This window comes from Rhineura floridana, chromosome 2 (assembly GCF_030035675.1).
Source record: "Rhineura floridana isolate rRhiFlo1 chromosome 2, rRhiFlo1.hap2, whole genome shotgun sequence".
Taxonomy (NCBI): domain Eukaryota; kingdom Metazoa; phylum Chordata; class Lepidosauria; order Squamata; family Rhineuridae; genus Rhineura; species Rhineura floridana.
In genome coordinates, this window is record NC_084481.1 from 173,115,010 (window position 1) to 173,127,417 (window position 12,408).

General features: G+C 43.9%; 1 protein-coding gene across 1 annotated transcript in view; it reads right to left on the bottom strand.

The window, feature by feature from the left end:
- RYR3 (ryanodine receptor 3) overlaps nt 1-12,408 on the bottom strand; it is a 481,871-nt gene that overhangs the window by 40,792 nt on the left and 428,671 nt on the right. The window contains exon 95 of the mRNA XM_061612803.1: nt 5,289-5,331. Coding sequence (XP_061468787.1) covers nt 5,289-5,331 — 43 coding nt within the window. The remainder of the gene's footprint in view (nt 1-5,288; nt 5,332-12,408) is intronic.

The window sequence follows — 12,408 nt, forward strand, 5'->3', positions numbered from 1 at the left end:
TGACAATTGAGGAGGGGGTGGCATTCAGAAACTGAAGAAGCGTAAAAAGCCATTCTCTGAAAGCATGTGTATAATTTAAAGTAATTGAAGATGAGTTTCCCCTCTTTTAGGGGTGTACATTCCTGACAAAGCAATGGCTGCAAATAATAATTGTATGTATGACAGAGAGAGAAAAGATAGTACAGCCTAGCAAATAAAGTCAAAGTGTTCTGCCCCTCTCTCCTTGTAAATCATCTAGGAGGCCATAGCTGGCTTTTCCTAATGTGAGTTACTATGATTCAGTTTAGCCAGACAAAATGCAATGGGCTACCTTTAAGAGTTTTTCAAGGGTGGAGAAAAAGTTTTAAGATGCTAGAACAGCATATACAAACCAGTCACATGTTTGTAGTGGGATAACAAATGATGGGAGAACATTTAGCTCGCTTCCAAACAGGCAGAGGTCCTTCTGGAACATGAATGGGAGGCCTTGAGCTTTTTGGCTGCTTATGGGAGTGTCCATGCCCTACATAAGGGCCAGGACTATGGCTCTAGATATCATTATTCCCCTCCCATGTGATAATACTCTTCCTTCTCGGGAGAACCAGCATCAGGATGCAGAGGAGTGGCAATAGGGTTTCTTAGGGAGTGCAGCAACCAGCCTTGGCAGACAGATTCTATCCCTTTTACATGGCTGGTGTGGGCAATAGTTACATCAGCTTGTGTTCTCCCAGGAGAGCAGTTCCCAAACGTTTTGCCTCTAGGGAACAATCTGCATATTTATTTATCAGCTGCACAGTCCCCATGCATTGCAGAGGATTCTGGGGCACATTCTAGGCCCCACTCTCACAGAAGGCATCAGCCAGTATGTGACCTTACATCATCCTCTGTGTGGAAGGAATCAGCTGGTGAAAATGGCAGGTAGGCTTTTTTTAACAAGTTGAGGCCCTGCGTAATGAGAATTGGCTGCCCAGCATGAGAAGGTCACCATGCAAGTCATTTCCTGTACTACCCCCCTTTTAAAAAAATAACATTGGACTTGACATTTTGTTTGTTCTCTCACTTGCTATATAGGCAGAACTAAGCAGATTACTTGGTTGCTTGCTCCCCTTTGGTGGGAGAAGCTTCCCCCAATTTCAGGATGCAATGCAGTCGAATAAAAATACATACATTTTAATCCAAGAATCCATTCACTTCTTTAAGTAAATTATAAAAAAGTGCCTGTATTATCCCCCCCCCAAAAAAATACAAAGAAAATGAGTAAGATGGTCATCTCCAGCACTCAGAACAACTGGTTTGGGGAGTTGGAGACATCTCTTGATTTATACTGCACCAGTGAGACAAACCTTAGGAGCGTCTGGATAATCTTAATAAGCTAAGAAAAATGAACATTTACAATAAAACTATGCCCCCTTCTCCATTGATGAACGTTATCCAGGAATATAATGTAAAACAGCAGTATGGTGGTCTCTAGTGCACGTACCTCTGTGCAATATGTTTACAGCAGTGTACTACTTAGAGCCTTGCAAAGGCAGTATCAGAAGGGGCAAACATCCAGTTTATAGCACTGAACCAAAGAACAGACAGGCACCTAAGTAGCATCCCTACATGTATCTAAAACTGGTATGATAGAAGGTGGCAGAGGCAGCCAACCCCTCTGTGAGACCAAGAGAGACCCCACAAAGTCATATATTAGAGAGATGCAGGCATTTATCCATCTTTGTTACTTGGACCAGACAGGGATTCCTCCAGATATTTATTTAAAGTACGTGTATCCTGTTTTATAGCCCTAAGAGACTCTCAGAGTGGCTTACAAAAGATCTTCAAAATAAAATGACACTAAAATCTAGTACAAGGAAGAAAACACTATATAATGTCTAGAAAATACTTCCTCTTCTTGTCCCTGTTCTTCCCTGGTGTCATAAAAGGAAGCAGTAGCCACCTAATTCCAAGGGAGTAGGCTTGATCAGCTGGAACTCACTCAGTCCATGATGGAAGCAGTCTTCCCCCGCTGTCGGTTAACAAGCAATTGTTCCTTCTGAGGCAAGGGAGTGGGGTTGAGAAGCTAGATTTTGGCAGTTGGACTCCAGGAGATAGCAAAGATTTAATACTCTAAATGAACCACCACCTGAACAATGCATCACATTCAGTGAAAGAGGCAAGGAACATAACACTCCTATTGATCTTGAGTGAACCACTACAGAGAACTGTAAGTCTCCTTTTTTTTCTGTCAAGGATGCATGGAATCAGACAACTGTTCTATAAGAAATTACTTATTGCTGACACAATGCAGGGTCACCTAGATACTCTAAAGTCCCTTTTGAAAAGAGGACACAAAGAAATTACTGGGCAACTATGCATAAATGTGAATCCCTTGCATGTGTGGGGGAAGATCATCAGTTCTGGGAAAACCTTCAGAACAAATAAAAGGTAGAATGGCAGGGCCTAATATAGATTGCTCCCATGAGCACCTCTCAGATGTTATGGGGCCATCTCAAGTGTCATGAGGCATCTGGTGTATGGAATATGTAGACATGCATAAAAAGCTCCAAAGAAATTAGAAAGTTTCCTTAACTAAGACATACCACGTTATGCTGAAAATAGGAAAATACCTTCTGGAGTTTGTGGAGGGTTTTTTTAAGGACTAAGTACCCAATAAAAGGTTCCTGGTCTATATTATGAACACTTAATAGATAGTAGATTGCTCAGAGAATTCATATTTCCTCCTTTTTGGTGGAAGAACAAATTTATCTTAAAAAACGACAACACAGATTTGTTGTAGAGAACAACTCTGTTCAGTGTTTTGAAACTATATGTTGAAGAAATTTTCCCAGGGAGATGAAACTTCTGAATCTTCTGCTTACCAGCAGACTATTATCATCGTATTAGAACATGTGAAACATCTACAATTCTTAGGCTTAAACTGCTATTTGAAGAGATATAAAGACCTATTAGAGGATTTGTGGGGCTTCTTTTCATTCTTTGATTCTATTAGAACATTTTCCAGAAATGAATACTCCTTAGGAAAGGAGTATTAACTAGATTAGAGTTAGGGATAATGTTCACAAACTGTTCTTTTCCATTTGTAAACTGAATCTGATTGTAATATTTGCTGTCATGGTGCAGGCAGAATAATATATGATGTCCTAAGCTTGTATCAGCAGCCTTGACTAATTTCTATAAACATTACAGAGTATTAAATTGTATTATGGAACATGCTCCAGGAGTTCCTTAGGCCAAGGAATTAAAACCCTGCTGAAAATGTTCCTGAGGCTGCCTTAACAATGTTTGCTTAACACAAGCTCATGTCTCATTCCCATCTTTCAAAACTACAGTGCTAGGAACCAGCGCTACAGGGTTGTCCACTGGGGGAAACTCCTGGAGGTTTTTTTTATAAAGTCAGCAACAACAGCCAACCTGTAGTCAACAGCCAACCTGTAGTTGCCTGCTGGACCTGACAGATTCTTTTGCTGTTGCATAGGAACATGGAAGCTGCCTTATACTGAAGCACCATTGGTCCATCTAGCTCAGTACTGTTGATCCTGACTGGCTGTGGCTCTCCAACATTTCAGACAGGATTCCCTCCTAGCCCTACCTGGAGATTGAACCTGGGACCTTCTGCTTCCAACTGTTGCTCTTGGAAACAATCTGCTCCCCATAATCTACAAAAAAGTGGGAAAGTCTCAAAATTGAAGAGAGCTTCCTTGTTTCTGCCCAGGCAGCCCATACACCCTTCTGTTAGTGATGGGGAAGGGTCAAAAACTCTCATATGAACGTTCCGGAATTCTTTTCTTTCCTCACCAGAAAGCTCACTTTATTCTATTTCTCTATTATATTATTTTCAGAGGATATACTTAAGTTCTTGCACTTATGAAGTATAGCCAACCTAAATGCTGAATCCTGCTGCTAGCATGGGGAAAAATAAGGTTCACAGACCCTGGAGCTTTGTGACAGACATGTTGCTGTGGAGTAGATAGAACTAGAACTTGGGAAGGTTTCTCCCACTGAAGGCAACTAAGCACAAAACCATTTGCATAACCCTGCTTAGAAAGCACATAGAATAAGTAACCCTTCATCACTGAAGGTGAACAGAGAAGGGGAGGTCCTCTCCACAATAGTTTGGCTGTTGCTAATATTTGAGGATGAAAAACAAAACAAAAATAAGGGTCCCTAATACACCAAATGTGTAAACAACAGTACACACACACGCAAACTCCTTAACTATGAAACACCAAAAAGTAATATCAGTCCAAATTAAGATACAGCACACCAGTAGAACAATCAGTTTCCACTTCTCATGTTTTTAAATCTTATGGGTTAATTTCTCAGCTGTCCTTGGGAGGAATTATAACAATTCTGTCTTGAAGAAATAAATCCTTATCGTGCTTCGTGCTTCTCTGGTAGATAAAAAAAAGCTATATATGCAGCTGCTTTTTTTTAAAAAAAAGACCCTGCTGGATCAGGCCAGTGGCCCATCTAGTCCAGCATCCTGTTCTCACAGTGGCTAACCATTTGCCCATGGGAAACCCGCAAGCAGGATCTGAATGCAAAGAGCACTCTCCTTGCCTGCAGTTTCCAGGAACTGGTATTGGAAGCATACTGCCTCTACCTATAGAGGCAGAGCACAGCCATCATGGCTAGTAGCCACTGATAGTCTTTTCCTCCATGAATTTGTATAATCTTCTCTTAAAGCCATCCAAGTTGGTGGCCATCACTGCCTCTTGTGGGAGCGAATTCCATAGTTTAACTATGCGCTGCACGAAGAAGTACTTTCTTCTGTTTGTCCTGAATCTTTCAAGATTCAGCTTCATTGGATGTCCATGAGTTCTAGTGTTATGAGAAAGGGGGGGGGGACTTTTCTCTATCCACTTTCTCTATTCCATGCATAATTTTATACACTTCTATCATGTCACATCTGACTAGCCTTTTCTCTAAACAAAAAAGCCCCAAATGCTGCAACCTTTCCTCGTAGGGGAAATTTTAGATTGTAATTTCTGAACTGTAAGTACAGAACAAGGATTTATTTCTTCAAGAGAGAATGATTCCTTCCAAGAACAGTTGAGAAAATTAATTTGGACTGATAGTACTTTTTGGTACAATTTCATAGTTATGGAATTTTTGGTATATATAGGTCAACAAAGAACCTTTTCTTACATTTTGTGTCTTGTTTACAGTTGTTGCTAATATTCTGCAATATAACTGTGGCCTTTTAATCCCAATTTACGCTGATTCCTTTCATGTAATGCAACAAGAATCATACTTAATTTAATATTTCTGCTATATTGCTCTTGATACGTATTTAAATAACCTACCTTTCGTTTTACAAACTTGTCCCAATAATTATTAGGAAAAGATCTGCATAGAAAATAACAATTTCAAATTAGTTAGGCAACATTTAGAAAAAAGTACATTGGTATTATACTGTTAAAGGTTGTATTAGGCAGATACTACAGATCAATTGGCAGAATTTTCCATCATATCTGAAGAAATTACAGTTCACATGTAATTCTGGGTGGGTTTTTTTTTTCTTCCGTGGATGTCCCATCATATATAAATTGTTGTTTAGTAAGTGACACTTGCTTTTTCTAACTATATAATATTATTGTAAGCTGTCACTCATGGGGGCGGAGCAGGGTGCAAGGATGGCAGGCAAGCGAGGTGAGGGAGTGAGGGAATCAAGAATGGCAGGTGGAGGGGCAAAAGGCAGGCAGGAGGGTGGAGGGTGGAGTGTGAGTGGGCAGTGGGGGGCAGGGGGGCAGGAGGTGGGGGCAGGGGGGTAAAGGAGGGAGCAAGGGGGTGGCAGCAACAACTTTTTTAAAAAAAAAAATTGAAACAACTACACAAGTTATGTGCCTTTCACCTGATGAAGATGTGAACGATTTGGGAGCAAAACAGAATGTGCACAATCGTCCCTGAAGGGAAAGGGGTGGGTGGGATTTGTTCCTAGGATTTGCAGGAGGAGGTGGAGTAAACAAGGAGGGGGACAGGATAATCCCTCAGATGAGGAGGAGATAATCCAGGATGAGAAGGAAAAGATTATCTTCCCTCCCTTCTGCAAGTATTTTCTTTTCCACAGGAGATAATCCAGGGGCAGCAAGAGAGGCTGTCTAAGGAGTTGTGAGTAGAAGGGGCAGGGTGGCTGCAATATTGGCAGCAGCAGCAGCCTGAGCAGGTGGGAGACCCATAAACTGCCTAAATGGGGCGGTGGCAAATGCCTGGGGCGACAGTTTTGGGGAGTTGTCAGGGAATGGGGGGTGGTTTGGGGAGTTGCCTCTGTGTGTGTATTTGGGAATCTCTGTATGTGTCTGGGAGTGCCTGGTGTGTGTGTGTGTTGGGGTGTGCCAGGGGGTAGGGGTGGTGTGCAAAGCATGCAGAGGTGAAGGCCCTAATAATCCATAATTACATTGTATAATATGGACTATAAAATTACTCTCTTTAAGATTAAATCAGTGTAAAATTTTATACAGTTCCTGACAGGTGTGAAGGAAAATAAATAGCTCCTTTCTGCAGCATACTTATTAACATTTTAAAGCATTCATTTTATTACATTTGTCTAGATATTACTTTTATCAGCAGTTCATTGTCAAGTACAGAAAAGGTGTTTAAAAAAAATGTTACAACTAAAACTTCCATTTCAGTTCAGTTTGGGCTTTTTCTAAACACTACACTAACATTGCATTAGTCTGTCACGCACCCCTCCAAAATGATGATGATGTTCAGGTGGTGTTGATATGTGCTTGGTCAACGGCGTATCTGGTAGCACTTGTGGAAGCAGAAAGATCCAACAGCAATGAAGGCAGAAATAGAACTAGTGCAAGCAGAATAGCTGAGAATGCCAGGGTTTCTCTCTTACAACATGTTACCACATCTGCAGAACTTTGCTAATTTGGTGATATGAAGATTATGTAGCAAGTGCATATGATGTGTTTTCTTTTCACGCTATCATCTCTGGAGCCAGTAGTACTGATATGGGGAGTTATGTCATCTCTCCTTCCTATGTAGCCTCCCCACTGCAGACAATGCCGGACTAGTGTGGGAAGCAGGCATGGTGAAACAGTAACCACACTGCCAAAGTAAAATAGGAATGGGATCTAACTGTGTAAGCTGATAACAATTTGTCTTGGCCTTCTAAAGCAGAACAGCTTCTTGACATAAAAATGCTGGTGCTGCTTTAAAAATCACTCCATCTACCAGAAAACTCAGGTAGTTGAGTGCCAATGAGGACTGTAGCCAAAACAAGACCACTGAGAAAGAAAAGGAAGGTATCAACTCACAGGTTTGCAAAAGTAAATTTTATAAAACAACAACAAAACCACCCTAGCCCACTGAAGACTAAGAATGCTCAGTGGACTCCAGGGGCCACAGAATATTGAGTTGGAAAAGAAAAATGTTAACCTTGGGATGGGAGGCGAATCACCCTGCTTGAGCCACTTCCGCTTACAGGATTCAGGAGGAAGGCATAGCTAGCTGGTGGAACCCTAACCAGAAGCACTTGTGTTGTAGGGGTGTTGTAGGATGCATTGCAACATTTTGTTGTAGTTCACACTTGTTCTTTTCTACTTACAAACTTAAAGATAGCAATTTACCTGAAGAGAGCATTCATTGCAATTTGGTTATCTTAAATTATCGTCCTATATGCATAAAATTGTAAGCATGGCTGCAAACAGTTGGCACTGCAAACTACAGTGTGAAGACAAGCTATTGAGGCCCACTGAGCCAGCAGAGGAGAAAGACAGGGATGGAGGCAAGCTTGAGTAAAGGGAGGGGATAGGTAGCCTTCTCCAGGGATTAAGGGAGGGGGTAGGTAGTGAGAGTGGTTGCTGGGTGGTAGGCAGGATTGGCCCTCATCCTAAAGGAGGCACTCCCACCTCCTATCAAGCAGTCAGTTCTGTCGGTAAGCAGCAGGGAAGGGCAAGCAAGGCTGTTGTGGTTGGGGATGGGATAGGGAGCTTTTTTTGCTGGCCCCTCCTGGTGTGTTCTCTTGGAGGAGATGGCCTCCTGCTTCCCCCACCTGGGCAGGCCCTCTTGGTGCTGGACCTGCTGATCATCCATGCAATTGAAGCTGCAGAGCTGAAGACATTGTTGAAGTTAGGGAGGCAGCAGCAGCCCAGTCTGTTCTTTCTGCCTTCCAAGTCTTTCCCTCCCTCCAGGTAAAAGCATGCTGTTAATGCTCAAAGATATTTGATTTGGGGATTGGCCCAGGCAGCGCTGCTACTGCTTCCTGAGGTGGGGAATGCCCCCCCCCAAATCAGGTGTCTCTGAGCACTAACAGAGTGCTCTTACAGGCAAGGAGGGAAAAAGGCAGGACAGAGAGAGAGAGATGGGGTCAGCAACTCCTTGTTCACTTCTCTTAACTGCTGTGGTTTCATTATCAGTAGCCAGAGCTGAAAGCTACCTTCTGGGTGTGCCAATGAAGACCTTTGAGGACACCATGGTGCCCGTGGGCAACATGTTGGTGACCCCTGGTCTAAGGGGTTATCATGGGGAGAGTGGGGATTGGCAAGGAACAGGCAGCGTTTGGTGAGGGGTAGGGCTAGGTGGGGTTGGTGAATGCTCAGCCCCTAGTATATTAAAATGCATCAACATTCCTGCCCTAAGCACATATGACTAAAGTAAGAGAAGTGCGACGGTCTCAAGGACTTTACCGGAAAAAAAAATCTATCAACCAGAGCCACTCAACCTCCAAGCTGTTAGGCAGAACAATTCTGGCTGTAGATGGAAGAGACCAAGCTGAATTGGGATCCGCCAAGTTTCTTCCAAGAGCCAGTGTTGCATAGTGGTTAGAGTGTTGGACTACAACCTGGGAGATCAGGGTTCAAGTCCCCACACAGCCATGAAGCTCACTGGGTTACCTTGGGCCAATCATTGACTCTGAGCCTCAGAGGAAGGCAATGGTAAACCACCTCTGAATACCCCCTACCATGAAAACCCTATTCATACGGTTGCCATAAGTTGGAATCGACTTGAAGGCAGTCCATTTCCATTTCCAAGTTTCTCCAACCGACATGCTCACCAGGTCCAGAAACCATGGCTGCCAAGGCCAAATCGGAGTGACTAGAATGATCTCTACCTTGAGGAGGCAAACCCTCTGAAGAGAGCGCTGAATGAGGCCCAATTGGGGAAATGTGTACAAAAGGCCTTGCAGCTATTCTGCCTTGAAGGCATCTGTGCTGAGAGCTTGATGACTTGATGTCTGGGCAATAAAGCCTTTCAGCTAAGTGTTCTCTGGACTTTCAAACAGATCTGCCACAGGTCTCTCCAGGACATGGGTCATGTGACAAAAGTCCCTTGGGTTCAATTACCATTCTGTCTGTTTGATGGCCAACTGATCCAGACAATTGTCCACAACACTGCTTGCTGCCACTACATGTTTGGCTTTCAGGGAAGACAAATGTTGTTTGGCCCACCTGAATAAGCTGTTCACTTCAGAGATCAGGGTTCATGAGAATATACCTTGTTCACATATGCCTTCGCTGAAGTCCTTCCCTGGCTCTCCCTGTCAGGTTCCTACCTGCTCGTGGTTACTGCCTGTCTCTAGGCACCACCAGGGACTCCACCAGTCCGGACCGCACTCTCTTATGGTTTACCTATCCGCTCTAGCACAGATCTCAACAGATCCCCCTGCTAGGCAACCACCAGTAACGTCCCAATACTAGTATTCCCAGAGACTCTGAATACTGGTATTGTTATTCTCTTCACCGCTGCCACCATTTGTTACAGTTCCCCTTCAGCCTTGGTCATTACCTTACCCTCCCTTCTGGTCTGTGAAACCCCAGCCAAGGATCAGGCCTTTGGTAAACCAAATTAAGTATTTATTACAGATAACAAAGCTAACAAGATTAACAAGATTTCTTCTTAAGGCACATAAGCATATGGTTTTACTCAATACTAATCTGAACTCCACCCCCCTCCTTCTTCACTCTCTCCTGGCAAATAACTCTCTCAAACCCCACCAAGCAATCCACTCTTTCTCTTCTCCCCCCCAGATTCGACTCTCACTCTTCCTTTTATACATTCAGCCATTTTAAACACTCAGCCAATCATCTCGCATTCTACTGCCCAGTCACTCCCCCTCCTCTTTCACTCCACTTACCATGTATCTTCTAAAACAACAACACTTACCATATATACATTAATATAGGAACATCACATGTTTGTGATGGTTTGAATCAGAACATATGCCCCATGATCTCTGAAGTGAAGGCCTTCAGGCCCAGCCTTATGGCTTTCTGTTCTAGCACACTGACACTCAGCTATTATTGCTCTTTGAACCACATACCTTAGACCACTTGCTGCCCATTATGTACCCCCCACCCAAAGAGGCTTGCATCGGTTGTCAGAATGACCATTGAGGAGCCTCTAAACTGGCCGAACCCAAATGCACAGTTATAAATGGGGAATACTTGGCTCAACATGCAGAAGGATATTGCAATTGTTGTTGATCACAAGCTGAATATGAGCCAACAATGCGATGTGGCTACAAAAAAGGCAAATGCTATTTTAGGGTGCATTAACAGAAGTATCATTGCCGAATCACGTGAAGTACTCGTTCTTCTTTATTTGGCACCAGTTCTGGACACTGCACTTTAAGGATGCAGACAAACTGGAACAGGTTCAGAGGAGGGCAACAAGGATGATCAGGGGACTGGAAACAAAGTCCTATGAGGAGAGACTGAAAGAACTGGGCATGTTTACCCTTGAGAAAAGAAGACTGAGAGGAGATATGATAGCACTCTTCAGGTACTTGAAAGGTTGTCACATAGAGGAGGGCCAGGATCTCTTCTCAATCATCCCAGAGTGCAAGACACAGAATAATGGGCTCAAGTTACAGGAGGGCAGAATTTGGCTGACATTAGGAAAAACTTCCTTAGAGTGGTATGACCATGGAACCAATTACCTAGGGAGGTGGTGGGCTCTCAAGCACTGGAGGCATTCAAGAGGCAGCTGGACAGCCACCTGTCTAGTATGCTTTAATTTGGATTCCTGCATTGAGCAGGGAGTTGGACATGATGGCTTTATAGGCCCCTTCCAACTCTAGTATTTTATGATTCTATGGCCCCTGTGGACAGCCACCAAGGGACCAGCCCCCAACTGAGTTCCGATTTCAGGCATGAAGGAACTTCCACTGACAACCTCTGCTTCAGAATCATCTGATGTTTAAAAGACAAAAGGTGCTGTTGAAGCATCCTGAAGTGCTACTGAGTCCAGAGTAGCATATGGTAGACTGAGAGCATCATGCTCTGGAGGTGTGCCGGGGTTATTACATCTGTTCTGGACATCGGCATTACTTGAGATAGCAATTGCAATAGCTTTGAAACCCATCCCAGTGTCAGGCTCATGCAAAACAAATGCATGTCTAGTTGCACTCAAGGTGCGTGATTGACTATGAGGGAGACAGGACACTTTTATTCTCACTAACGGCAAAGCCCAGCCTCTGGAACTAACTCATTGATGTTCCAATGGAGAATGCACCAAGATATTGTGCAAGCAGGGATGAATGCAAATCCCCATTTCCAATAGCCATAAGCAACACCCAGTACTGATAATGCATGCTGTTGAAAAACAACTGGAGAAAACTGCCTGATGGGGATGTGGAGATGTGCCTTGAAGAAGTCTACAGAGATAATTTAATCCCCTTTTCTTAGTGCCATGACAATGAACCTGAGCGCCTCCATCTTGAAGTGCTTCTTGGCATCTCATTTGTTGAACCATTTGAGGTCAAAGATGGCCCTGGTGTGGGGGGGGGCACTCAGAAAAAGATTGAATAGACCCCTTCCCTCCTCTATGAGGGCATGACAAGTTTGATGGCATTTATCTGTAGCAGATGACAAATGGCTGTCAGGTAGGTGCATTGTTTCTCTGGGTTTCACAATCAAGAACTGGGAACAAAGATGTCATGAAGAACTGACAAAACCGAAGTGCTGTTTGTGGGAGACAAGGGAAGGTTGGGGGATACAGACCTGGTGCTTAATGGGGTACGTTTGCCCCTGAAAGACCAGGTCCGTAGCCTGGGGGTCGTTCTTGACTCCCAGCTGTCCATGGAGGCTCAAGTTTCAGCGGTGAGCCGGGCAGCTCTATATCAACTTCATCTGATAAGGAGGCTACGCCCCTACCTTGCCAACCATCTGCTCCCACCGGTGGTACATGCCCTGGTCACCACTCGCCTAGACTACTGTAATGCGCTGTACGTGGGGTTACCCTTGAAAAAGGTTCGGAAATTACAACTGGTACAGAATGCGGCGGCTCGTCTGATTAAAGGCAGCCGCCGGCAAGATCACATCACTCCTGTGTTGAAGGAGTTGCACTGGTTACCGGTTGTTTACCGAGCCCAATTCAAGGTGTTGGTCTTAACCTTTAAAACCCTATACGGTTGTGGCCCAGTTTATCTGAAGGAGCGTCTCCAGCATCGGCAGGGATGCCGCTCAACAAGAT